Source organism: Copadichromis virginalis, linkage group LG2 (genome assembly GCF_057382275.1).
Source record: "Copadichromis virginalis isolate Kocher_CV1m ecotype Utaka linkage group LG2, C_Virginalis_male_GT1.1, whole genome shotgun sequence".
Lineage (NCBI taxonomy): Eukaryota > Metazoa > Chordata > Actinopteri > Cichliformes > Cichlidae > Copadichromis > Copadichromis virginalis.
Genome location: NC_140619.1, coordinates 2,311,886 through 2,337,678, shown reverse-complemented (window position 1 = coordinate 2,337,678; position 25,793 = coordinate 2,311,886). Strand labels below are relative to the sequence as shown.

General features: G+C 44.4%; 1 protein-coding gene across 1 annotated transcript; it reads right to left on the bottom strand.

The window, feature by feature from the left end:
* Positions 1-168: 168 nt before the first annotated feature.
* On the bottom strand, positions 169-25,793 carry LOC146716726 (N-alpha-acetyltransferase 15, NatA auxiliary subunit-like). The gene is made up of 20 exons (XM_085467720.1): positions 25,594-25,793; positions 24,607-24,691; positions 22,816-22,920; positions 22,496-22,653; positions 22,176-22,310; positions 21,596-21,749; positions 18,161-18,280; positions 13,275-13,370; positions 12,709-12,815; positions 12,549-12,621; positions 12,266-12,435; positions 12,026-12,178; positions 11,182-11,310; positions 10,685-10,898; positions 9,347-9,540; positions 9,164-9,272; positions 8,073-8,171; positions 7,835-7,978; positions 586-683; positions 169-506 (listed from the first exon to the last, which is right to left on the bottom strand). The coding sequence occupies exons 1-20, from the start codon at positions 25,645-25,647 to the stop codon at positions 297-299; spliced, it is 2,607 nt and encodes an 868-aa protein (XP_085323846.1). The 5' UTR covers positions 25,648-25,793; the 3' UTR covers positions 169-296.

Sequence of the window (25,793 nt, the reverse complement as noted above, 5' to 3'; positions counted from 1 at the left end):
ACAAGAAGAAGATGGCATGAAAACACAGGAGTTATAAAAGCCTAGACTGTGTTTACAGAAGCCATTTACCCAGGAGGTCCACGTCTCCCACAATCCTTTCAAGCCTCCCGAAACGTATTCGTGTTTTTTCTGTTTTACATGTACTCAACAACAGTACGATTTTTGTTAAAAAAAAGGTCTCTGTGTCTCCTGTGGCACTCGGTCCATCCAGCTCAGTGCAATGTCAGGGAGTTTGTTTGTTGTTGGGAGGGGCTACGGCGTGTGGCAACATGCTCGCTTCTCCTCCTCATCACGTCTCACATTTCATTCGCAATGTCATCGAGCTCTCCTGCCGACAGGTCGCCATTAGAGCTGATTACGGTGCTGTTGTCCTGGTAACCAGGCGGCATGAAGGCCAGGCTGTAGGGGTAGATCTTATGGCAGGCAGCTCGATAGGCCTCAGCTGCCTTCTGCTGACCCTCACCTAGCTGGCCGTCACGCAAAGCCTCCAGGACCTCGGCACAGATCTGCAGCACAACACACACAAAGTCAACTACAGTGGACACAAAGCTGCTGTGTGACGTCACTGTGGACAGCACCACAGACCTGAATGCTTCGTCCAGCCAGCGACTCGTCCAGCGCTGTAGCTATCTCACACGCCATCTTATCAGAAGAAGGCTCCAGGTAAACCATCATCTTAGCGGCTGAGAGACGACACACAATGATTTCAAACAACACTGAACATCACGTACGAACTGACAGAATCTGCACAATTCGAACGAGCATGAAAAGCAATATGACCGTCTTTGTTATCCGACACAGCCAGCGCTCTGTGGCGAGCTCCTTTCTAGTTCGTTGTAGATGAAACGGTTCAGAAACAGTTATTTTTAAAAGGATATTCTAACACCACCTCAGGAGGGGTTTCGCTCTGTTCTCTGTCAAGACGAGCGCTTCGATAATGAGGTCTGAGGCTCTGCAGAGGCCAATCTGGAAATTTACCTCCTGAAAGATTTGACAAAATATGAGTTTTAGGGGTTTATTAACATTATAGCATTTCCTATTGTATAGTTCAAATATAAGAATTATATTAAAGGGAACACCGACCCGCCGGGTTGTAGAGCACCTGATTTCAAAATGTCTGTAAACAGCGTCTGTTGCAAACTAGCATCACACGTTTGTTGTTTTACATTCATTTCTATGGGACCAAAGTGATTTCCTGAGCAAATATGAGTACTCATATTTTTCCCTTTTTACTCTCAAACACCCTAAAATTCACAATATGATCGATAAACATAAATATGACACGATGCCGTTTTAATTTAACATGAACATATAACATGACCTTTGAAATATAAAGGATCAGTAGAAGCCCGTTGATGGTAAGGGGAGGGATCTCAAACGTTTTACAAATGCATACATGTTCAAGTGCAAACTAGTAACTAAGCTTAAACATGCGTGCAGTCATTGGTGTGCAACGTTTGAGGGCTAAGCTGCTGCTAAAATGTTCACTTACTGGAGACAACATCAAAGTGTTATTCCACGTTTCCTGGATTATATTTATATTAAAACATGTAGAGCTGTATAAAGTGCTCAGCTGGAGGAGACAAAGCTGTGTAAGAACAAGTCCATTTGAACATTTAAGGTTTGGATAAAGGCGAACGTAAAACCGCTTCACGTGCAGTCAAACTGCTTTGTGTTTGTATAAAGGACGGGGAGCACACAGTGCCAGGTTTGTTTGGTTTTGTTTGCTCGTTTGTTTCAGCTCTTTGACCATGTTGGTGCAAAAACATCATCTTAAACCTGCCAAACTTGTCTTCCACATTTAAACAAACGGGAACAAATGGCCAGAAGCAAAGTGCCAGAAACACCATTTAAATTGACTTTTGGCACTTTGCTACTGTTGTGTTTAGACAAACAGTTACTCTTCCCTTATACATACACCAGTGTTAAGAGGCTTAAAGTTACAGCGTACCAAACTTCCACCAATAGTTAGAAAACAGAACTCGGTTGGCTGCAATATGCTGACCCCCCCTATCACGTGAATGATCCTAGCCTGGTGGGTAGGACAGGACAAACATGTTGTAGCCAAGACATCGAAGACACGACATTTGGACGGTACCCACGATGACCATGGTTGGTGTAACAGGGCGGCCCTTAGCGGCTGGAATCACAGTGAGATGGACCAGGGCAAGTGCAGTGGAACAAGTATTAATTTGCATACAGCTCTCCTTACAAACACTTCATCTACTGACAACTGGCAGCCTTAAGTACTTCCAGCTGTCACAGACTAAACCATTATTCCACTCACAGGTAAATTCTCAAATCCCAACCTTCCACCACATTACACAATATATCAATTAGAATAAATAAATATATATATTTCACACTTTCATATTAACAGATATTTGACTTTAATCTTATACCAAAGCCCTTATTATAAAAACCCAAACATCCAAGCACAAAGACTGCCCACACTCCCTTAACCCACGGTCTCTCCCAGAACCTTTAAATGGTGTCTGGACCTTGGAGACAACACAGGAAAGAAAGGTGAGTCCTCACATCTTACAGTCACTTCTTTGCATCACCTTTAATTCTACATTTTTCACACACGTTTGCATTACTTCTTACTGGTAAAGCTTATTTTCTCTCAGTCACCGTCCTTTTCACAGACACCACCACGTTCCTTGATGAGGAGCAGCTGTGCAGGATCTGAAACAAGGCTACCAACTGCTTTTAAAATTCCCAATAAATATTCAATAAATAATTAAACTTCTTATGTGCAAATCCATGGTTAAAGTGATAAAGTGCCCTTAATTAAGTGAAAGGTGTGCTATAAAATTATAATATAACTAACAGTAAGGGAGTCCTCGTCCTTACAGCCAGCGGGCGTCTGCTACGGTTGGGACCGGATCCAGCTCCACCCCAGAGCTGTCAATGCTGGGTGAGAAACATCCACCTTGAATTACTCTGGAGGAGGCTGTCGGACTCTGAACGGGGTTCAGGTTGGTCTCAGCTGGAGTACAGGGAACTACACCTGACTTTCACATTTTCAATGGAATAAAGCCATTTAATCACCATTTAATCATCAAATGTGTTACTGAATTATTGTTTCTGACCAAACCTGAGGAAGCAAAAATTAACAAAAGGAAAAACGACACTGATGAGAACGCGACCAACAGGCAGAACGGGCGACCGGCAAAATAATCGCTCACAAAAGCAACGCCGGCCAGTTATTGTAATGGAAGCGTCAGTAACACTGAACTGTGTTTCAGTGCACCTGGATGAACCTTCCTTCAGCGTGTAACACCACGAGGAAGTTTTTCACTCATTTAATGCTGTTTATATAAATCTAAATCTCCACTGAAATGAGTTTGTTTCTAGACCGTCTCAATTTCCCCATGATAAACTCGGACGCTGCTAAAAAACCTGACGCCATGGCGAAATCACTGTCGCCGTGAGAAGCATGCAAAGTAATAAGTCTCCTGGTCCTGTTTCCACTTTAAAAGTGTCAGGATAAACTGTTCCCAGTACTGCTCACAGTGTATAAGGAATCCTTGCATCATGGCACCCTCAGAGTCCATTGCTCTAAATCTATCCCAGTGTCATCACTGCGACAAAGCCATCGGGCAACTTGACACGTGCTCTTCTCTTGCTCACTTCTCGCTCGCTTTTGGCAGAATTATTTCGATACCACGACAAAGATCCTTTCAGTGACCTTCCCCCGTGTTGCCATATTTAGGCTCCCAGTCGACTATAACTGGTTTACCTCTAACCAGTGAAACATTTTGGCGTTTATTTCCTTACTGGCAAGACATCGTCTTCTCCTTCAGCAGAAGTCAACTAAGCTCCCTCCAGCACTCAGTGACACCACGTCTAAAATTGGAGAAGATTAGATATTCAGTGAAAGGTAACGCTGATAAATGTGATCATATTTGACGTCCCTATCATCCTTCTGTTCTCTTCAGTCTTTCTGATCGATGGATCCGATCTCTATCGATTCCACTCTCTCTGAGACCATGAAACGGTTCTCTATTCTAGTCTTTCTGCCTAGTTTTATATGATCATTTCCCTCGTGTTCGCCCTGTTGTGTCACGTTTCTGTCAGTGATGTTTGTCTCCCTGTTTTATTTAGGTAATCCCCGTCCCATTTGTTAAGTATTCAGGTTTATTTCAGTAGTATTCAGTTTCGTGGTCTCTTATCAGTTTCAGCTGTGTTCCCGAGGTGTTTCCTCTCTTTCAATCCCAAACCTTCTGTGCATTTATAGTTGCAGTCTTTGTCTTTTGTTTATCCCTGTTTTTCCTCCTTGTTGCTGTCCTATGCTTTGTACACGTTTCCATCTCTAGTTAGCTTGTATTCCCCAGTGTGGATTGTTTAGTTCCACAAACATTAACTGTGCATTTTCCTGCAGACGTGCACAGAAGCACTGAGTTTGGGGCTAAACTCCGCTGAGTATTAGCCTGTTAATTAAAGCATTCATGAGCATTTAAGGTTACACAAAGGATAAAGTGACAAAACGGCAGTTTTCTGACAATCCTGGATAAAACCAACAGAGATTTTGATTATCTTTATGCAAAAGTTTTCCATTTGCAAGGTGAAGCAGGTAAACTTGGGGATGCATTCTTTGAGCTGTTAGTGCTCCCCACAATATCTGATGATTCAGCTTAATTTACATGCTCACACTGAGCTGAAAGAAATACAAACCATAATATCTTCCCACTTAGATAATAAAGCCAGTAACCAGATGCCTTCAACACTGGATTCTATGAAATGTTTAGCTGCTGTCCTACTTTGTTACTGCCAAAAGAAAAACTGGTTAATAGACTGAAATTATCCATCAGACCACACTGGCTTTATGCCAGGCAGGCACACGTATTTAATTTGTGTCACCTTGTCAACATTTTGTATGCAGGACAAACAGTGGAATCAGTCATTCAATGAAATAGAACCGTTCGACATGACGCACCCTTTAAGTTTGGTTTTGGACCCACATTTATAGAATAGATTGGTACACATCACGACTGTATACAACACGTATCTGTGGATCGTATATTCTGAAGCAATTTTAATGTAAAAGTCTACATCTGCTAACAGAGAGAAGCCAAACTGTTGTTCATTGTTCTTGTAACAGTGTAACGATCTACTCTAACAAAGGTTGTCCCCTTTTCTTCCTTTATGTGCTACAGAACTACATTACATGCAGTTGAGATAATCTCGTGATGATATTCTCTGACATGTCTCTAAGTCCCCTCTCTCTTAACACCAAATCAGTTTCTGGTTTTTCTATACATGGAGGTAAGCAGATGTATGCCGGTCTCCTCTTGGGTGGATGTTACTTATTTACAGCCCGTCCCTTTCATAACAGCGATGGACGGGAATCACGACAAACAATCCAGAAGAACCTTCCACAGCTGGTTTGGCAAAATAAGAGAGCAAGCAAAGCGGGGCATCCATCCTGGTACGAGGATGTCAAATTAAAATAATTAACTAAAATTATTGTTCTGCCACATTTTTGCCACCTATTTGGCCAATTCTTGTTGAGAGTGGAAAATTACAAAGAAGTCAGAATTTCAAAGACTTATCTGCCAGAATCAGAGGAAGTTGGCGTTTTTCCCTTGGGATTGTCCATCCTCACATGGTGGGAAAACGGTCCACACTGCACACCTGCCCAGCGTGGCTGCGTATGAACAACTATCCCATAAGAATAAAACAACATTGCTTGCTGATCTCCATCACCCTACTCAAGTTAAATCATATTTTAGTAACAGGTTTGTTATTATTAAATACACTGAGAATCTGATGGATAGACAAAACAATACATTAAGGCTGCCAATATGTACTTTATGATGCTCTAATTTGTGGAAATCATTCTTTGAAACTAATTGGAAAACTGATCTAAACTCACAGTCTGCAAAAAGAAAGGCATGTGTAACATTTGGGATCTTTAGATAGAAAATACATTTGTGTCGTTCACACAATTAGAGAATATTTACAAAATCCCTGCATCTGGTACTTAAAAATTTGAGATTATATATTTAAAAAAAGCAAACGTGCCCAACTCGACACCACGGATGAATAAATTCAATACTGACGCTGATAAGTCTCCTTATTCCTGTCACAGTCACGTGCAGTGGATGCCACATTACTCCACAGAAAGGTTTCATAACCCCAACATCTCACCCGTCTGTCAGAGATGCAAATCTGTCACTGGCAACTTGATTCACTCTTTCTAGTCATGTACAAAACTCAGCATGTTTCAGGGTTTTTCTGAAGCACATGGGGAGACCTGGTGTGACAGGCTCAACATCAGTAAACAGGTCTGAACAGAGAAGTCAGAGAAGCTCATTTCTGACTGATGACAGCAATACAGAGGCAAGTTGTTGAAAATATCCTGAACTCTTAGTAAGGGCTACTATTAGTCTCTGTTAGTTACTATTAGTCGCTGTTTGTTACCATTAGCCTCTGTTAGCTACTATTAGCCTCTGTTAGCTACTATTAGCCTCTGTTAGCTACTATTAGCCTCTGTTAGTTACTATTAGCCTCTGTTAGCTACTATTAGTCTCTGTTAGCTACTATTAGCCTCTGTTAGCTACTATTAGCCTCTGTTAGCCGGTATTAGTGAAAAGTCTTTGAAGTGAAATTAACTTTGTTGGACTCTGATGCTTGGTGAGTAAACTCCAATATGGTGTGAGAATGTAATTAAACTGTTTATCAGGGGGAAAGTTTAATTTTTAGATACCAAAAAAAAGGGTAACATTAGCTGGCATGATTTTATAGGGTTTATAAGCTAAGAGCAATATCAGCTTATAACCAGCTATTCTTGTTTAGCAACCTGCTGTCAGCTGCCCAGAGAGTCACATATTTAATCTGCTAACAATAAGTGAGTAGAATAACATCAGGACTACATTTGCAATACATGATCCTTCATATCTTGAGTCTAAAGGTGCAGGCCTGAATTTAAATTAGCACGAGAACACTTTGAAACCCTTCGTCTTTGGTGTGCTGCATGTGTTTGGAAATTGCAATTACATATGTAATTACGCACCGTGTATATTTATGATCCTATATCCCTTTTCCAATAAACTCAAAAAATTAGCAACTTTAACTAAAATATGCTGAAAATGCTCAAGACTGAAGTGAAAATGAGTAAAACAGCAGCTTCAGAAAACATGGAGGACTAATGCTCCATCTTTATAAAGATTACAGCCTGGTTTCAAAGAGTGAACAAAAGATTTCAGCACAGTACTTATTTTCCTCTTATGCTGTGTGTAAAAAATGTTTTTTAAAAAAAGACTCTTTGTTCATAATAACAGACCTGTGGCCTGACCCAAAGCGGTCACTTCTAAAGATTCTCTTTCAGACACGTTTTCTAATATGTCTGAGCCCACGGTGTCTGACCGCACAGTGTCTGACCCCACAGTGTTTGACCCCACAGTGTCTGACCCCATAGTGTCTGACCGCACGGTGTCTGACCCCACAGTGTCTGACCCCACAGTGTCTGACCCCACGGTGTTTGACCCCACAGTGTCTGACCCCACAGTGTTTGACCCCACAGTGTTTGACCCCACGGTGTCTGACCGCACAGTGTCTGACCCCACGGTGTTTGACCCCACAGTGTCTGACCCCACAGTGTCTGACCCCACGGTGTTTGACCCCACAGTGTTTGACCCCACAGTGTCTGACCCCACAGTGTCTGACCCCACAGTGTCTGACCCCACAGTGTCTGACCCCACAGTGTTTGACCCCACAGTGTCTGAGCCCACAGTGTCTGAGCCCACGGTGTCTGACCCCACAGTGTCTGAGCCCACAGTGTCTGAGCCCACAGTGGGTCATAACATTCACCACCAGGTTTGCGTACCAGCCAGTCTGTGTGGGATGGAGTTGGAGTGTTGGCTCAGGTAGCTCTTGTTGAAGCTCTGAGGGCTGCTCTCTCCAAACAGCCTGGAGATCTCGTGCTTCAGCACCGTTCTCACTGCCTCTGCCAGATCCGTGCTCCCACTCACTGTAAGTATATAAGACAGCCCAGTGAAGCTTTGAACGGTGATACCCCGAGACAATCACAGCAGTTCACGTAGCTCACAGAAGGTCACACTTACCTCCTTTGAAAAAGCGGACAAGACACTGATGCAGCCATGGATTATTAGGTTCTATGTGAACAGCCCTCTTTATGGACTGCAGCATCAGCAGGTACTTCTCTGGAGAAAGACAGAGGGACAACGTTTTTGTCATTTTTCCAGAATGTAAGAAAGTCGAACTCTGAATTCCTCCATCTACCTTCATTTCTAGATGTTCAGGCTGCTAGTTATTATTACATCTCTTAAGCTTTCTCGTTTTCCATGAGTCAATCTCTTCCATCCTAGTGCTCTTCTGTGCCTTTCAGATTCTCATTCAGGTGACTATCATCTCCACCTCACTCTAGAACCAGGCCATGAAGGAGAGGGTCTAGTGGCAGAGCCTTAGCCCACAGAGTCATGTTAAGGTGCAGCACAAATTAGCAACATGGGCCCGCCTTCTTGGGGCTCACCACCTGAGTGAATTGGGTTGTGGTCAACAGTTGAGGCCCTTGCAGTCTGACCCCTGGCTACTGAAATAAGCTCGAGACTTGACACGTCACCTTCCTAATGGGCAGCCTGAGCTTGAAGGAGCATGAAGGTGAGAGATACCATCAGGTAGATGTTTCTCTGCACCTCTAGGTTGGGGAATGTGTCCGACTGTGCTTTGATTTGTGCCGTTGCTGGAGGAGATTCTGGAAGGAACTGGTGAAAAACACCAGGAAGTTCGATCAGGTAGCAGGACAGATGTTTGACAGGCATGGTGTACCCACAAATATAGTGAGGGCACAAGTGCACTGCAGTACCAGCGTGGCATTTCAGAGGCCATGGACCATGAGAACTTCAAGTTCATCCTCCAGAAGAACTTCAACAGCAGTCAGAGAAAGGGTGGGGACATGGGAGTCAGAGCGGCATGCAGACTCATCTGCATGCCCTCACCCACACTTTCCCTCTTCATCTACAGAGTTAGACCCTGCAGCATCAAAGCAAACGCTGCTCCACACTAAACCTGCACGTCATGTTACTGTGACAATAAGCCAAAGATACTTCTGGAACACCTAGTGTGGACTTGGACACTGGAATAGCAATACAACAGTACAAACTGAGATGAGTCTTTGTGCTGAAGCCCGTCTCACCTTTCCTGAAGTAGATCTCAAAAGCCAGCAGATGAGTCTCAACCTTTTTCCGCACCAGGTTCTTAAGTGGGATCAAGAACTTGACTGCTTCATCCAAAGGATTCTCCGGCTGGAAGGAGGAGTTGTTTCATTAGTAACATGTATGACTGAGGGCAGCTGCACCAGCTGCAAACATCTGCCCACCTTGGCCAGTTTGTCTGGTATTAGCTCCTCTTTAGGCCCTCCAATCTCTTCGTCATCATCCTCCTTCTTCTTCTTCTGGTTCTTGAGCTGCTTTTCCTTCTCTGCGTTCTTCTTCTCCTCTTCTAACTGGGCCTTCTTCTGTGCTCTTCGCTGTTTATTGCGCAGTTTCTTCAGCTCCTTGTCTGTCAGATTTTCTATAGAGAAGAAAGAGAAAACCAGTGTTATGACATAATGCAGTGCCTTATACTCCAGCTTTGCATGTCTGCTACGTCTGAAGACAGAACAGACCTCAACTTGACTGTACACTGAAAGACTGGTTTTAAAATTTGATTTAGTAAACAACTCGGGCTTAACCCCTGTACAGCAGCGGTCCCCAACCCCCGGGCCTCGGACCGGTACCGGGCCGTGAGTCGTTTGGTGCCGGGCCGCGAGAGTTGAGGTTCAGGTGTGAAATGTCTGGTTTTCAGGGTTTTTATCGGTTTTCAGTTATTTTGTCATCGTTTTTATCGTTTACTTGGTTTTCCTGGGTCTTTTCACGTGTGTTATGAATAAATCTTCTTTTTTCGGTACCGGTACTAGTTTTATTTTGTTGTATTTATCCGCGACACCTTAAAGGCCGGTCCGTGAAAATATTGTCGGGCATAAACCGGTCCGTGGCGCAAAAAAGGTTGGAGACCGCTGCTGTACAGGACACCAGGCCAAAGCTTTTGGCTATGTGTGCAGGCCTGTACTGCAGAACACAGCCTAAGCTTGTGGATCGAGTCTGTGAACATATCAGATTCTGAAACTCAGAACTGTCAATGGCTTTTTTGTTTGTTTTAGTTCAGTTTTGTTTGTTTTTTACATTTTGTGCAATGTCCCAAATTTGAAAATGCTGTTTTCATGTACAGAGATAGTTTTACACAAGTTCTGCAGGAAAATGCATCCATTTTTGTTTTCTGAGTGGTATGAAAGTTACACATCTTTGCAAGCAAAGACTAAAAAAGCCAAGACCCCCCACGAGTGTTCTGAAAGTTAAAATCATCTTTAACTCTTTAACAATCTGTATTTCAGAAGCTAAATATCAAGCCATCTATCCAAGGTTGGTGCTTCAATCCCTGCAAGCCTAATATCCTTACAAACAAACTAAGCCTAAATTTGCATTGCGACACATCCATCTGAGTATGAATGTGTATGAATGGTAGACAAGAAGAACTTGCCTGTGTGATATGGTGAATGAGGTAAGCTGTGTAAAGTTGAGTGCTCAGATAGGGTAGAAAGATAAGAACCAGTTCATAACATCGTTAAAAGAGCTACTTGTAAATCAAAGTCGTGCTGCGCGTGCACATAGAGTCTGACCCGTGTCTGCCTGGCTCTCCTTGCTGTCATCAGTCAGAGGTTTGTCGTGCAGGGTCAGGTAGATCTGTATTGCAGTGCGAGCAGCTTTGTAATAAAATGGGTGCTGCCGTAGGACATCCTCCAGCTTCAGCAGGTCCACGTAGGAGCGCAGCGTCATCTTCCTCATGCAGTAGGTGTGGAAGTCAAACTGGTCATCAGTGATCTCCACAAAATGCTGATGAGGAGAAGAAGGGGGCAGCTTTGATCAGCAGGTGATCAGAAAACTTCTGATCGTTATGATAACGTTAGGTCGTCTCAGTTACTTGGATTAAGACTTTGTGGAAATTAGCTGAACTTGAAAGGTAAGACTGTGCTGCAATCTATGATGTTTTTGGAAATCTTTTATTTGTCTTCAAGCCAGAGATTGTCACCTGAACTAGAGAGGTAGCAGGATATTGTATTTGAACGTTTGTCGTTAGCAGTTGGGTGGAACGTGTGAATATGAACAATGAACTCACTCTCTCAATTTCATGGCACTTCTTCAGGGCCTCTCCGTACTTGTTCAGCGCCTTGTAGGCCAACGCACATTCTGTCTGGAACCACATGCACTGCATCTCGTTCAGGTTATCCACTGCCGACGTGCCTTCCTGAAATACACAAACTTCCAAACTTACTTTGTGCCACCAGAAGACAAACTGAGGAAAATGATATGTGCTGGTGCTAAGCTGAAGCTGAGTAGCTGAAGAAAAGGTTTACGTAGACAACGAGGTTGGTGTTTTGTCTTCATGCAAACAGACGGATCACATCTTTGATCTTTTCAGCTTTGAGCTGAACTTGACAGCATTTCAGTCACAGCTGCACTGACCCTGTACAGCAGGTTTGTTGTGTCAGAGTGATGTCTGTGAAGGGCATCGTAGTCTAAGGAGCTTGGAAAGAAAAGCGTCTGGACTTCTTTAAGTTGTCCCTCTTTGGGGGGACACTCCCACGGGGTTTAAATCTGGGACTCTCCACCATGTGACTCATAGAACTGAAGAAGCTTCTCGGATGAAGGTGAAACGTCTTCAAGCAACTTACAGAAGTCCAGACGCTTTTCTTTCCAAGCTCCTTAATCACAGAGTGATGCAAAAGGACACACACACACACACACACACACACACACACACACACACACACACACACAGATATATAATCTCTTAACTTCAATTATAGGCTTTGCTGTTGAGTGCTATGTACAAACTGGAAGGCCAAACAACACCAGCTCAGGTCCACACTCCCCGTCCCAATGACTCCTCCCTCTCAATCACTGACACAATGCTGGAGTTTTATTACTTTGGCAACATTTCAAACATGCCATCTGCTTACTCGTGTGAACTTGGAGCACATCTCCTCTGCTTCCTTGATGAGGCCAGCCTTCAGCATGTACTTGGCACACTTGGAATTAATGAAGCGGTCTGCAGTGTCCAGGGCCTGAGCCTCGTCCATCCACCGAGCTGCTTCTTTTATGTTGCCTGCATGCTAGAGGGCAGAGGAGCTGGGTTAGCAGACATGGAAAGATCACACAGTGAACAAAAACACCTGTGTGTGCAGAGCTTTCCACCACACCTTGTAGATCTTGGCTTTGATGAGGAAGAGCTCAATGAGCGTAGGTGTGCTGTCGATGGCTGCATTAATGAACTCCAGCGCCAGGCGTGGCTGGCCGACGAAGTCAAAGTGCTGTGCCAGGAAGTACTGTACCCACAACAGGGTGGTGGGGGGTTCCTCCTTCCCATCATCTGTGCACACATTTAGTACAGCTGTCACTGAGCTTTGGTTCAAGTCACAAACTTTCAAATAAATAAATGGAGACTGGAGATGATGGAAACCATTATAACCAATTAGCACTCACCATTTTCACTAAACATTCGACAGCTTTTTAAACAGGTTTCATAGCCAACTACTGATTCTTCAATAACTGTGACCTGCACGTAGAGAAAACAACTTTATTATCCCTTTATTTTAAAGAACATTTTCAAAACAGACTTACGTTTTAAGCACCACAAACGTACTTTCTCTTTGTCGCTGTAAAGGGACTTGAGGGTGGTGAAGACGGGAGGACAGCCTTTGCTGAAGTTGATCCTCAGGTAGCTGTCCAGAGACTGACGAAACCTCTCCCCTGGCCAGCACAAACACACAGCAAACACACAGCGAGGTTTACGCTGTCACTAAAATGTGAGTTACACTCATAAGCTGACTAATCAGTTTGTTTCTGCTAATTCTGAGCGCACCAAATACAGAGACAACAAATCCCAGGTCATGAGTGTCGCCTATTCTGAGCCGCAGCTGATTCCTTCCTGTTTGCTGTGATGAATTCTAACTGTTGATGGCAACTTTGTACAAACCCTAAACTTCAGGGGCAGCGCATACTTGATAAAAACATGCTGGGTCCATCGTGTTACGCACTGACACAGATACAGCCATAAGCTAATTTTTTCTCTTTATTTAAAAAATAAAAACACCACCTCACAGAAGCAGTAAACACAAGTGTGAGAATAACAACATTGTTATTTGGTATTTAATAAAATAAAAGACATAACAGACAGAAAAGGTGTATTTGCCAAAAATCCAGGTTTACCAGTGAGGAAGTTGAGAGGCAGCCTTCGGGGAACGAGGCCTTTAGGAAACTTTATGCAGGACGCTTCATAAATCTTCTGCCGCGCCTCTAAACTGCCTGAAGAGAAAGGAGGAAATGGTCAACTAAAGCTGCAGGGGTCAGTTAATATCACAAATTCACACAGACAATCCAAACTTCTGCTCACTCAGGATATCTGCTGAGTTCAGTTTGTTTGGTGGTCAAATGGTGCATTATCTCGCAGCCACAGAGGACAACAAACTGTAACTACAAAGGGATGAACGTGGCTGTTAAGAGCTAAGAGTGTGCTATGACCACATTCCCCACATTATTACAGCACAAAGAGCAGGCGCCATGGCTCCATGCTGCTGTTCGAGCATCAGCAGGTACACAAGGACTGGGACGAGCTCAGACATCAGTTTGGAGCATAGAGCAGCAGACATGGGCTCACAGCTTGTGGATATTTGTGCTACATTCAGGCGTCCAGTGCAGATTGTGACAGAGGCTTCAGTTTATTGAAGCGTATCAAAACAGCCTCCAGAAATGAAGTGGATCAGCGTGTACAACCACTGAAGACTCGAGACAGACAGATGGAAAATTGAAAGTGAAATTGAAGTTCTTCATCAGTTTTGTGCTTATTCTAATGTCATTTATTAAGAATGTTCATCTATAACGGTTAATAACCCTTAAATGACCACGAGTAGTAGAAATGTTAATAAAAATTGTCATTTTCACAGTATCACCTGTCATTGTGCAAAATGTCAAAGTTTTAATGTGAACAAAATGTTAGTGCTCAAACCCACAGGAGCCCCACCCTGACCCCAGGAGGAGGACCTTCACACCCACTGTGAAAGAAGCAGACGGGCTTTTAACTGGGACAAAGTGTGCAAGTAGTGGAGAAGAGAGAAGGACACACAGCAAAGAATAAGGTGAAATTCAAGTCTTCAGTTGCTAAAGCGTATAGTTAGGCTGGATCAGGTGACCCTGAATCCTCCCTGAGGCTACGTTCACTCTGCAGGTCTTGATGCTCAATTCAGATTTTTTGATCAAATCCGATTTTTTTTGTCTGCTCGTTCACACTACAAATAAAATGTGACAGCAAACGCGCTCTAGTGTGAACGCTCAAAGCGGCCGCATGCACAAAAGAAGACGTCACACACGACGCGCTCTGTTTAGACCCAGAGCAACAGGATGTTTGACTGATGGCCTTGATATAAAGACTTCGGACTTTGTTTCCCAATTTTGCTTTAAGTTATAAAGTTATTTTGTTATTTGCATAATAATGATCCTTGTTGCTGTTTTAGAGGAGCGGTGCTTCAAAGGATAGCTGCAGATTTCTGTCAGAATCTGCAGATTACACAGTACAAAGAAAATGTTCACGTTTCTCCAACGTTGTCTTCCCAACAGTTTCACTGACATCTACACGGGATGGCCAGGAAGCGTTCGCCATGTGTTCTCAGGCGCTTCTGCGTTGCTGATAATCGGCGTCTGTCTTGTGTCAGTGAGCAGCAGTCGCTTTCTAAAACATCAGATATGTATCGCATTCAGTACCACATATGAAAGTGACCCAGGTTGGATTTGAAAATATCGGATTTGTGGTTTTCACACTGTCACACCATGATCGGATAGATGGGTCGCAGAGGGTTAAAAAAAAAAATAGGATTTGATGCACTTTCACCTGCAGTGTGAACGTAGCCTTAGTTATGCTCCAATAGACGTAGGCTGCTGGGGATTCCCATGATGCACTGGGTGCTTCTTCTTCACTCACTATGTGTTAACAGACCTCTCTGCATTGAATCATATCTGTTATTAATCTCTGTCTCTCTGTATCCTGTCTTCCTTCTCTCACCCCAACCAATCACAGCAGATGGCCCCGCCCCTCCTGAGCCTGGTTCTGCCGGAGGTTTCTTCCTGTTAAAAGGGAGTTTTTCCTTCCCACTGTCGCCAAAGTGCTGCTCATAGGGGGTCATATGATTGTTGGGTTTCCTCTGTATGTATGATTGTAGGGTCTACTGTACAGTATAAAGCACCTTGAGGCGACTGTTGTTGTGATTTGGTGCTGTGTAAATAAAATTGAATTGAACTGAATCAGATTTGTGCTCATCTAGTGTCATTTATTTACAATTTTCATTTATGGATATTGATCAGTAAATACTGTCACTAGTGTATGAGCAGTAGAAATGCATATAATCATGTCATTATATACTGTATTTGCAGACAAAGAGTTGCAGGACTCTCCCAGACCACAGTAGGACCCTCTTACCCCGTGCACAGCAGATACAAACTTTGCAACTGACCAAAGCTACTTTTCCAGTTTGTGACAGAAATGAACATGCAGTTATCAGATGTCCTCAGTTCTCAAAAAAGAAACAACCAGGGGTGCCGGCGTAGCTCAGTGGATGAGCAGGCAACCATATGTCGTATGGCCGGAGAGCAGTACGCCCGGGTTTGAGTCCGACCCTCTGCACGTCCTCCCCTCTCTTGCTCCCTGCTTTCCGTCTATCTACACCGTCTCTATCCAATAAAGGCGAAAAGGCAAAAAAATTTACCTTAAAAAAAGAAAAACAACCAGAAAATGTTTAAACAGACTCCTGAAACTCTACTTTCCACACGCAAAATGCCCAACATATGAGCAGTTCTACAAAAGTGGACAAAAACATGTTGGTAGGGCTGTGCGATATGACCAGAATCTCATCTCCCGATATAAGACATCTATCGTCCGATAACAATATAAATCACACAAATGTAACATTTTCTGTAAACTCTGTGAATCTCCACTTGTGTGAAGTGTTTCCAGCTGCGCGTCATGTAGCTGGAGTCGAGTGTTTTAACCGATGCATGAAACGACACATTTTTAGACACAAGTTGTAACGGCGCCGTTTTCTTTGTGAGTATTTATTACACGGCGTGCTGCGGGGAGAAGCCTGTTCTAACGTTGGAGTCTAAGGTTTATTTTTTAGCACCTGGCGTCTTTTTTACTTCTCATCTGTAAATAATCTGCTCTTTCACGTGATTCAGTTTATTTTGAAAAGTCTCAACAGGATCTTGAGCTTTATTGTGAAAGGTTTATGTGGAACATAAACAAGCGGACACGCGATGGTTTTACCGTCGTTGTTGCATCGACGATGCATAAAAACAGGCGCTTCTGTAGTGTGGTTATATTAAATATAAGAGAAAGAGAGACGTTTAATAAATGAATACAGCCTCTACAGTGACATCAGAACCATGAACAAATATTGCTGTAAACAGTTTATTTTGCGACACCACGAAACAAACGATAGCGTAAAATGAAACGACAGACGTTTTTATATCGTCATCAGATATACATCGTTATATCGAACAGCCCTACATGTGAGCTCTAACAAGAAACGATATGAAGGTCATGGCAAAAAAAAGAAAATGGATAGAGCACCAAACTCAACAACAAGGCCCACTTACTAAGGCCTGGAACAGCTGTGTGTGTGAATCCACAGACGCCACTGAGTAAAATGAAATGTCATGTTCCTGACTCCATGGTGAGAGCAGTGGAACCATGCCGGGAAGGGTGGCACCAAAGTTCATCCCCGACCTTTTCAGAAAAATGGACCAAAGTGTTAATGAAACCGAGGCATCCAGATTCTACACTGTGTGTGAGAGGTGCTTCAAACGGGTGCAGGGTGAGCACTTCTTTGGACTCTGGAGGAGCTGCCTGTTGTAATTAGGTGCATATATCAGACAGCAACAAAGGTTTTGCACCAACAGAGTCCATGACCGAGCAGACATCTCCAGCCTGCGGTGCTGCTAGCTGCGTTTACTGGCACCGCAGCTTCAAACATCTCTGGGAAAACACTGCACTCTATTCTGAAGTTGCTAAGATCTCTAAAACCACCATATCAGGGACTGGGAAATGCACTGCATGAAATGAGAGCTGCACTTTCAAATGCAGAGATTCTGATGAAATATCTGTGGTTTCAAGGAGCTTTTTGTTTACAGCCACTGCAGATTTCAGCAGACCAAAGGAAACAGGAAACGTTCTGCTGGCATGTCTGTTCTTGAGCAGGAGACTTTCACCAGCTGCCACTTTATTATTCCTCCTTATTTCTGTTCGCTGTCCGAGTCTGACTGTCAGACACAGACCCCTCCCCCTGATCTGTGTGCATGTGTGTGAGACTTTTACAATCAACTATTATTATCTTCTCATTAGGACTGTGTGATATGGCACAGCTCTACCAGGAAGCACAGCATCATAACTGCAGGGCAAGTACAACAGAGTATTTGTAGTACTAATAACCACAAACACAGGAAATACTGGTGCTGGCCAGTGGTACCCGTCATCTTTCTAGTAGATACACCTGGAGCATCAATTTCAAAATTCTAGATCACGTTCACAGGATTTTTGAAAACTTGACCTTTGAACTTGGGGTCAAAGTCACTGAGATTGGACCTCAGACTGGAGATCAGAACTTTTAGTAGATGCATTTCTAGAAAAAGTTATGCAACACTCTGTAAAATTAAAGCTGTGCAGAGCTCTGTGTGTCCCTGAGGCACATATCTGTTCCCAGGATCCTTTCTAAAGCTCAGCAGGAGTAAATGGTAAACTGATTCTTATATAGTGCTTTTCTACTCTGCCGGAGGACTCAAAGACCAGCACGTGCATAGACATTCATTATATGTGCTGTTGTTTCCTTGCACACAGAATAAATGCAGCTCGCTACTCTCTGCGTCTCACTTCATAAGGGAATTTTTCTAACAGGCATAAATTTGAGACTCAACGTTGCTTTGTTCTCCACGTGATTGCAATCACAAACTTGTGTCCACGCTGCCTGTGCAGCAGCCAGGCAGGGAGACGACAACGCCTTCATTATAATAAGTAACAACAGAAGACGTGTGATGGATGAGAAAGTCCTCACCTGGCTTTAAGGCCTTTTCCAGGCCTTGGTAGTAGGCCCAGTTTTCTGGGTTCCTTTCCTGGAGTCTTCTGTAGACCTCTGAAGCCTCCTGATGTTTCTCCAGCTTTAGCAGCAGCTCTCCTGCAAACACAAACACTCGCTGACTCAGAGGTCTCACACTTTTAACACCAACGACACCCACAGCCATTCTTGTCTCTTTCCCCTTTTGTTTGCTGAAGGCCGGGTTTCTTTTGTTGATGAAACCTTGACCCTTCTGCTTTGTCGCCCTCCAAGTTGCCAAAAAAGGTACTGTTTACACCTGGAAATGTTCCAGTCTGGGTTTAAAACACACCACAGCACCAAATCTGCTCTTTTAAGAGTTTTTAATGACATCTTTTTAGCGATGGATTCTGGGAACAGTGTTTTTAAGGAAAGGGAAGGACAGCTACAGGCAGAAGATGGAGAACCAGCTTCAACAAAACAACGTTGGTGAAGTCTGGAGAGGCCTCAGAACCATCTCGGGCCACAAACAGCAGAACTCTCTGCCTGGGAGGGATGTGAGATGGGCAAATGAACTGAATCATTTCTTCAACAGATTTGATTCAGCCATGAGGCAGTCTGCAACATCGGCTGCAGACTCACCCACCCCCACTGCTGCTGTTCCACCTCAGACACTTCACACCTCCTCTATTCACCCTGCTCACTCCCCCCCACCCCCAACAACAGCATCCAATACACACTCAACACAAGGCTCCAGCCTGTCTCTCTCAACCACCCAGGTTAGGAGGGAACTGAGGAGGATTAATGGCAAGAAGGCAGCGGGTCCAGATGGCATCAGCTCGAGGGTCGTCAGGTCCTGCGCGGACCAACTGTGTGGGGTGATGGAGCACCTCTTCAACCTGAGCCTGAGGTTGGGAAGAGTCCCACAGCTCTGGAAAACCTCCTGTGTTGTACCAGTGCCAAAGACTTCACGCCCCAAGGACCTCAACAGCTACAGGCCGGTGGCTCTGACATCCCACCTGATGAAGACCCTGGAGCGGTTGGTCCTGGCTCAGCTTCGGCGCCTAACAAGCTCATCACTGGACCCACTTCAGTTTGCCTACCAGCCTGGCATTGGAGCGGATGATGCCGTCATTCACCTCCTACATCGTTCCCTCGCTCACCTGGAGACCGCTGGAAGCACTGTGAGAATCATGTTCTTTGATTTCTCCAGTGCCTTCAACACCATTCTTCCCTCGGTTCTAAAGGACAAGCTGGAGAACTCTGGAGTGGACCATCACCTCACTACCTGGATCCTGGACTACCTCACCGACCGACCACAGTATGTGAGGACTCAGGGCTGTGTGTTGGACAGGGTCGTCTGCAGTACGGGGGCCCCACAGGGAACGGTTCTGGCTCCGTTCCTCTTCACCATCTACACTGCAGACTTCTCCCACAATTCCACCCAGTGCTTCCTGCAGAAGTTCTCTGATGACTCTGCAATAGTCGGCCTCATCACTGATGGGGACGACAAGGAGTACAGAGGTCTGACCCAAGACTTTGTGGACTGGTGCCAGCTGAACTACCTCCAGATCAACGCCAGTAAAACCAAGGAACTGGTGGTAGACTTCCGCAGGCACAAGCATTCTCCACTGCAACCACTGAACATCCAAGGTATGGACATTGAGGCTGTGGACAGCTACAGGTACCTTGGTGTTCATCTGAACAATAGACTGGACTGGACTCATAACTCAGACGCCCTCTACAGGAAAGGGCTGAGCAGGCTGTACCTGCTGCGGAGACTCAGGTCGTTTGGAGTGGAGGGCCCACTCCTGAAGACCTTCTATGACTCTGTGGTGGCTTCTGCTATCTTTTATGGTGTGGTCTGCTGGGGCGGCAGCATCTCTGCTGGGGACAGGAAGAGACTGAACAGGGTGATCCGAAGGGCCAGCTCTGTTCTAGGATGCCCTCTGGACCCAGTGGAGGTGGTGAGTGACAGGAGAACGGCGGCTAAGCTGTCACCCCTGATGGACAACATCTCCCACCCCATGCAGCAGACTGTGACAGCACTGAGCAGCTCTTTCAGTGGGAGACTGCGGCACCCACGGTGTGGGACGGAGAGATTTCGCAGGTCTTTCCTCCCCACTGCTGTCAGACTCCATAATAAAGACTTTAACTGATCAAGCACACACATCCATACATATGCAATAATACTAAGTGCAATAATCCTTTCTGTCATCGTTGTATTTTACTCAGTTGTATATAGTATTTGTATTTGTATTCTATTTTTATCTTATTGTATATTTATTTTATTTTATTCTACTGTATATAGTATATTATTTTATTCTATTCTGTACAGTTGTGTACTGTATTTATTCTTATTGTATTCTAATTTTTGCCTCATAACTTTTGCACTGTCCACTTCCTGCTGTGACAAAACAAATTTCCCACGTGTGGGACTAATAAAGGTTATCTTATCTTATCTTTTACCTGTGCTTTAAGATCTAACAGCTGCTTCTGACACAGCCTCATCTCCACACTGGAGCAGTGGGGGCAGCTGTCAAAAATTAAGCCGGTCCTGTTTAGATGCCACCTGGAGACTCCGATCCATGCATTCATCACGTCTCTCCTGGATTATTGTGATTCTCTTTAGACTGGACTCGGCCAGGCCTCCCTGTCACGTCTGCAGCGGGTACAAAATGCTGCTGCACGATTTTAAACCGGTACAAGCAAACGAGAGCACATTACCCCAGGTTCAGTGTCCCTTCATTGGCTTCCCATTAAGTCTTAATGGTCTTTCCCTTCTTATTTGTCTGAGCTGCTTCCCTCCCACATGCCGTCAGTGCTCCTCAGTTAACCAGGTGCTCTTCACTGTCACAAAGACATTTAATAAAACCAGACGGAGCCTCTGCAGTTTCGTCTGCCACTGCAGGTCAGGCAGGCTCCATCTCTTGCTGCTTCTCAAACCCATTTAAAAACACACCTTTTCTTAAACCTCTTACCCTGTACTGCTTTATTCTTTTATTTTTGTGTACAGCTGTTATATTGTTTTAAAGCGCTTCAGAAATAAAGTGAAACTGAAAAGGAATGAGCGTAGCAGGGAAGGGCTGGGACTAATCCCAGGCACCATGGAGCGAGGTGACATCACATGGAGCGAGGTGACATCACATGGAGCGAGGCTAACACAGAGACATTTACAGTCACATTCACAGCTAACCCCACTAACTGCACGTCTTTAGACTGTGAGGAGCCCACCTCCTGCTGTGAGCCAACAGTGCTGCCCACTAACTACACACAGTACACTGAGTGTGCTTTATTCTTGTGTGCCAAATCTATTTTGTTGGCGCTAAAGTCCAGTGAAGCTGATAATTCATTTTCTTATGAACAGCAGCTGAAAAACATTTGCAGAAGCTGCAGACTTGACTTGGTTTACCACCTGCAAACACTCAGTGAGCAGCACGACACTGCACTACCCACCTCGGGTCTCCTCCACAGCCAGCTTGTCACAGATCTGTTTCTCGTAGCTGTTGAGGTGATCGAAGGCCTCCTTGTGCAGCCCGGCTTCCCTTAGGACCTGGTTCTGATACAGCAGCAGTTCACTGTACTCGTAATCCACTTTGTCAGGCGATGTCTGAAAAACAACGCACATAAAAAGGAACAAAAAATGATACATTGCCACATGGACTTGAAATGCCCATATTAGGCCGGATGTTTCACTTTGAACTTCACGTATATTATTTTTATTATTAGTAGTAATTTTCCTAGAAGGTTGGATGGACTGGACACCCCAGAGTGCACACTAATGCATCGATCAGACCTTCTGCTGCTTCTCACTACAGACAGCCAAACAGACGAGCCTAACTTCCTGGTCAGAAAAATGAAGCCCGTGCAGATGTCCCTTAAACCTGCCACCAAGTGGCAGCAAGTGTAGCTGCAGAAAGACGTGCAGACTTCCAGAAGTCGATGAGAACAAGGCTTTTTCTGCAACAGCTCGAATACTTTAAATGATCACTGCTTAGTTAAGGTCATGAAGGCCTTCTTATCCAGAGCTACTCACCTGTTGTGTTTTGCGGAATTCCTCAACAATCTTTGCAGCCATGTCAAAGTCCTCTAACAGGTGATAAGCCACTGCATAGCCGATCCAGGAAGCTCGTTGGGCTGGGCGGAGCTGTAACAGCTGGTACCGAGTCTCCTGGAGAGGGAAAGAGGCGCCATGCGCACGGAAGCAGCAATGTTAGTCCACAACTGTCCGTGTTTACAATCCGACTTTCCGTGTTTTGACGCTAAAAAGGAAACTGACGCACGAGATCAGTTTGCCCAGCGTCAGCCTTCTACGGCCATCTTTTGATTCAGACGGTCTCATTTGTCATTCCTCACCCTGTATCCTTCCAAGTCTCTCATCTGGATCTGCAACAAGGAGAGGTCTCGGAGAATCTGCAGATTGTCCTTATCCCACTTCAGAGCGTTACGGTAACACTTGATGGCCTCGTCATACTTTTTATCTGAGCGCTGCAGCAGGCCATACACATGCCAGCCTGGCACGGTCAGAGCGTCAGAGAAAATCACGCATAAACACAGTTACCCACACGTTACACGAGTTCATATGAGAACTCAGGCAGACATTTTTCACAGGTTTCTCAGAGTGGATTCAGCAGCTGCTGTTAAGCTGAACAAAGGCAGGAGCACTGAAAGGATACAGACGTGGCTCTTGAGGTCGTTGCGCAGGCCTCGTCTCACCAGCTCGTACGCCTCCTCCTTCTTGCCCAGACAGTTGAGAGTTAAACCCTTCATGGCCAGCGTCTCTGGAGCAGGAAGGAGTGACGCATTCAGAGAAAGCTGACACGATGTGACGCATTTCACCACTCTTAAATGTTACTTTCTTCACAGAGATATGTGCAGAGAGTAATTTAGCAGCTTTTATGTTAAACATTGCTCATTATATCTTTACTGAGTTTCGTCAAACTGTAAAACCTCAGCAGCTTGCATTAAAAAGCCTGCACTCCTCTGGGCTCCAGGCTTTCCAGATGATGCAGGAACCTCTGTGCTGTGATAATAACTGATCAACTTTGGCTCACAGTCTGAATCGCAGCTCATCATGGAGGCGTTAACAGTGACGAAGCTTCCTTACTGCTTTGGACTTCATTAAAGTCTGTCTGCTCCTGAAGCCAGAGCTGGGAATGATCTTACCCTAACAGTAAGACAACATATTAGTGGTGGAGAGCAGAACTCGTCAGCCTCCTGGTAGGTGCACCTATGGCATTAATCACCTTGTTCTCAAGTTATTAGAGTTCTTCACAGGACTTTCAGACACCTTGACCTCTGACCTTGACCAAACTGTCCAGGATTATTAGTAAATACACCGATGGTATCAATTTGAAACTCGGTGAGGGGAAGTTTGCTTCATCACAGAGATATCAGCAGAACAGATACTTATGACACGCAACCATCTTATTCCCAGTTTTTGCTCACTTACGGTTCTGTTGTTGTCGTCGGCAACATAACTAATATTGAACTGAACAGTTTTCAATATCAAGATTCTGAACATGTGACTCCACTTGGGATTTTTCAAAGTACCACAGGCAGCAATTATTCCAAGCATGACATTCTTTTGGAAATGAAGACATTTACATAGAGTGCAAAAGGGTTGAGCCACCACTAATTTCTTTATTCATACATTCAACTATCAGGGGTTCAGCTATCAATTATTTTATTAAGCAAGTACTCCATCAATAATTCCATTAATTAATCGAGTAATCAGATAAAAAAAATTCTCTTATTAACGAGCAATAATAAATATTCAAAAGAGCAAAAAAAACGCAGGTCTTTCAGAGTGATCTGCTCTGGGTCCATTATAGAAACTGCATCCAGCTGCAAACATCTGTCAAAAAAAGACCTTTCCAAATGTATTTATGTGCATTTTAAAATTTTACATTTCGAAGAAATAATTTTCTTAATTGCAAAATTAAATACATTTTAAAAGGTCCGAGAAAAAATCTGAAGCAGAATCAAAGGTCAAAGTCAAATAAAAGAATCTTAATGTAAGCAATGTAATGTTTGTAAGCCTTAGCATGTGTGGCAGCAGCAATAAAGAAAAGCAAGCAGTCTGAACTTTGGCCTGTGCTTTGATGCAAAGTGTCTGTGCTGCTGAAAACGTTATGATGGTGCAGATATTAAGAATGAATTTTAATACTAATTCAGTGTCCAAGATAACAGACCCAAAGTTTTACTGGCAACATTTTTAGTTTTGGATTTAAACTTTAGAATACTGAATGTAGGAGTTTAGAAAGAGCGGCAGTTGTTTACAGCTGTTTAATCCCAGTGTTCCTGGATGAATTCACACTGGGATTCTGGTGCTTATTCCACTGTATGGGAGTGCAACCAAATGTACACAATGATCACTGTGTCACATTGTGTTAATATCATTAAATATCACGTCACCCCTAAAACGACTGGAGGCTGACAGTGAGCACGGTGCATCAGGTTCTTACCTCCATGCTCAGAAAACTTGGGGTTACTCAGGATCTGTTTGCAGAACTTCAGACCATTCCTGTACTGCTTGTGTTCATAACACCTCTGTGAAAAAGGACAAAGCACATTATATCAGGTGCCTGACACTGCAGCGAGTCATCTTAAAGTCCACGAACAGTACATTACTGTAGGTCTGCAAAAGAAAACACTGTTCCAGTGACTCTGTCCTTCCTCCAGCCAGCAGGAAAAGCACCACATGCTCCTAAAGCAGCATCAACAAGTCTGCGAGGATCCCCACGGCCCAGTGACGTAAATGTCATCACCGTACAGTCAGCGCAAGGGTCTGTTATTGTGACCACGCAGACCTGCCTGCAGAACATTTACAGCAGTTTTTAAGACTTTATGCTTTCTCCATATATTTCAATTCAAACCGTCATTAAAGCTTATTATTGATAATGCGTCTGATGCAGTGTAACGCCACAGCGAGGAGCTGTCAAACGGCAGCAGAGGGCATCAACATGCATGCGTGTTTTCGAGTCTCTTAACTATAACAGAAGCGGCTGACGTGTTTCGATGTGCCGGTTTTCACGTTGCTGTATTTAATAAACCGCTGCGCCTTCTTATCTATGCGACACTGTAAATGATCAGTAGAGCAGTGAGAGGAAGCTCCTCGTACCTCCATCTGGGCTGACCAGCTCCTGCAGCCGCTGGACTTAACTAGTCCAACAAGGTGCAACTGTTTTGGAAACAGACCCCAGACAAACGTGCTCATAGACGTCCGAGCCGAATACGTCCCCATGGCCAGGCACCAGAACTACAACACGTGACTGGTTTCGCGGTGTTCCAGCTACTGCTTAATAAAACTGCCGACTTAATCGCAGTGTGTCTGGCGTAGCGAACACATCCCTAATTCACTGGCACGTCTCTTGTAGATCTCGCAACTGAAGGCTACTTGGCAAACTACCATTAGCCAGCAAGCTAACGTGATCTCGGGTATTTTAACCTACCAGAATTCTTTTGAAGAGCGCGTTCTCTTTCGGCGGCAGGGTGATTGTGGGCATTGTAGTAGCTTCTTATGTCTCTTTCGGTTTAAACATGAATAATAATGTCCTGGCTGAGGTAGAGAGACCAGGCTGTTTCGATCTTTTGAGACACCTCTCTTTCTCACGTGTTGACGCCAAGGCCCCCTTCCGAGCAAAATGGCCGA

What these genes read in the sequence shown, in the direction of transcription:
- LOC146716726 (XM_085467720.1), bottom strand. Translation starts at nt 25,647, where the DNA reads ATGCCCACAATCACCCTGCCGCCGAAAGAGAACGCGCTCTTCAAAAGA. An exon ending in TACCAGACAAACTGGCCAAG is followed by an intron (nt 9,273 to 9,346) that starts GTGGGCAGATGT and finishes TCCTCCTTCCAG; the next exon opens with CCGGAGAATCCTTTGGATGA. An exon ending in CATCCCACACAGACTGGCTG is followed by an intron (nt 684 to 7,834) that starts GTACGCAAACCT and finishes GTCGTCTCTCAG; the next exon opens with CCGCTAAGATGATGGTTTAC.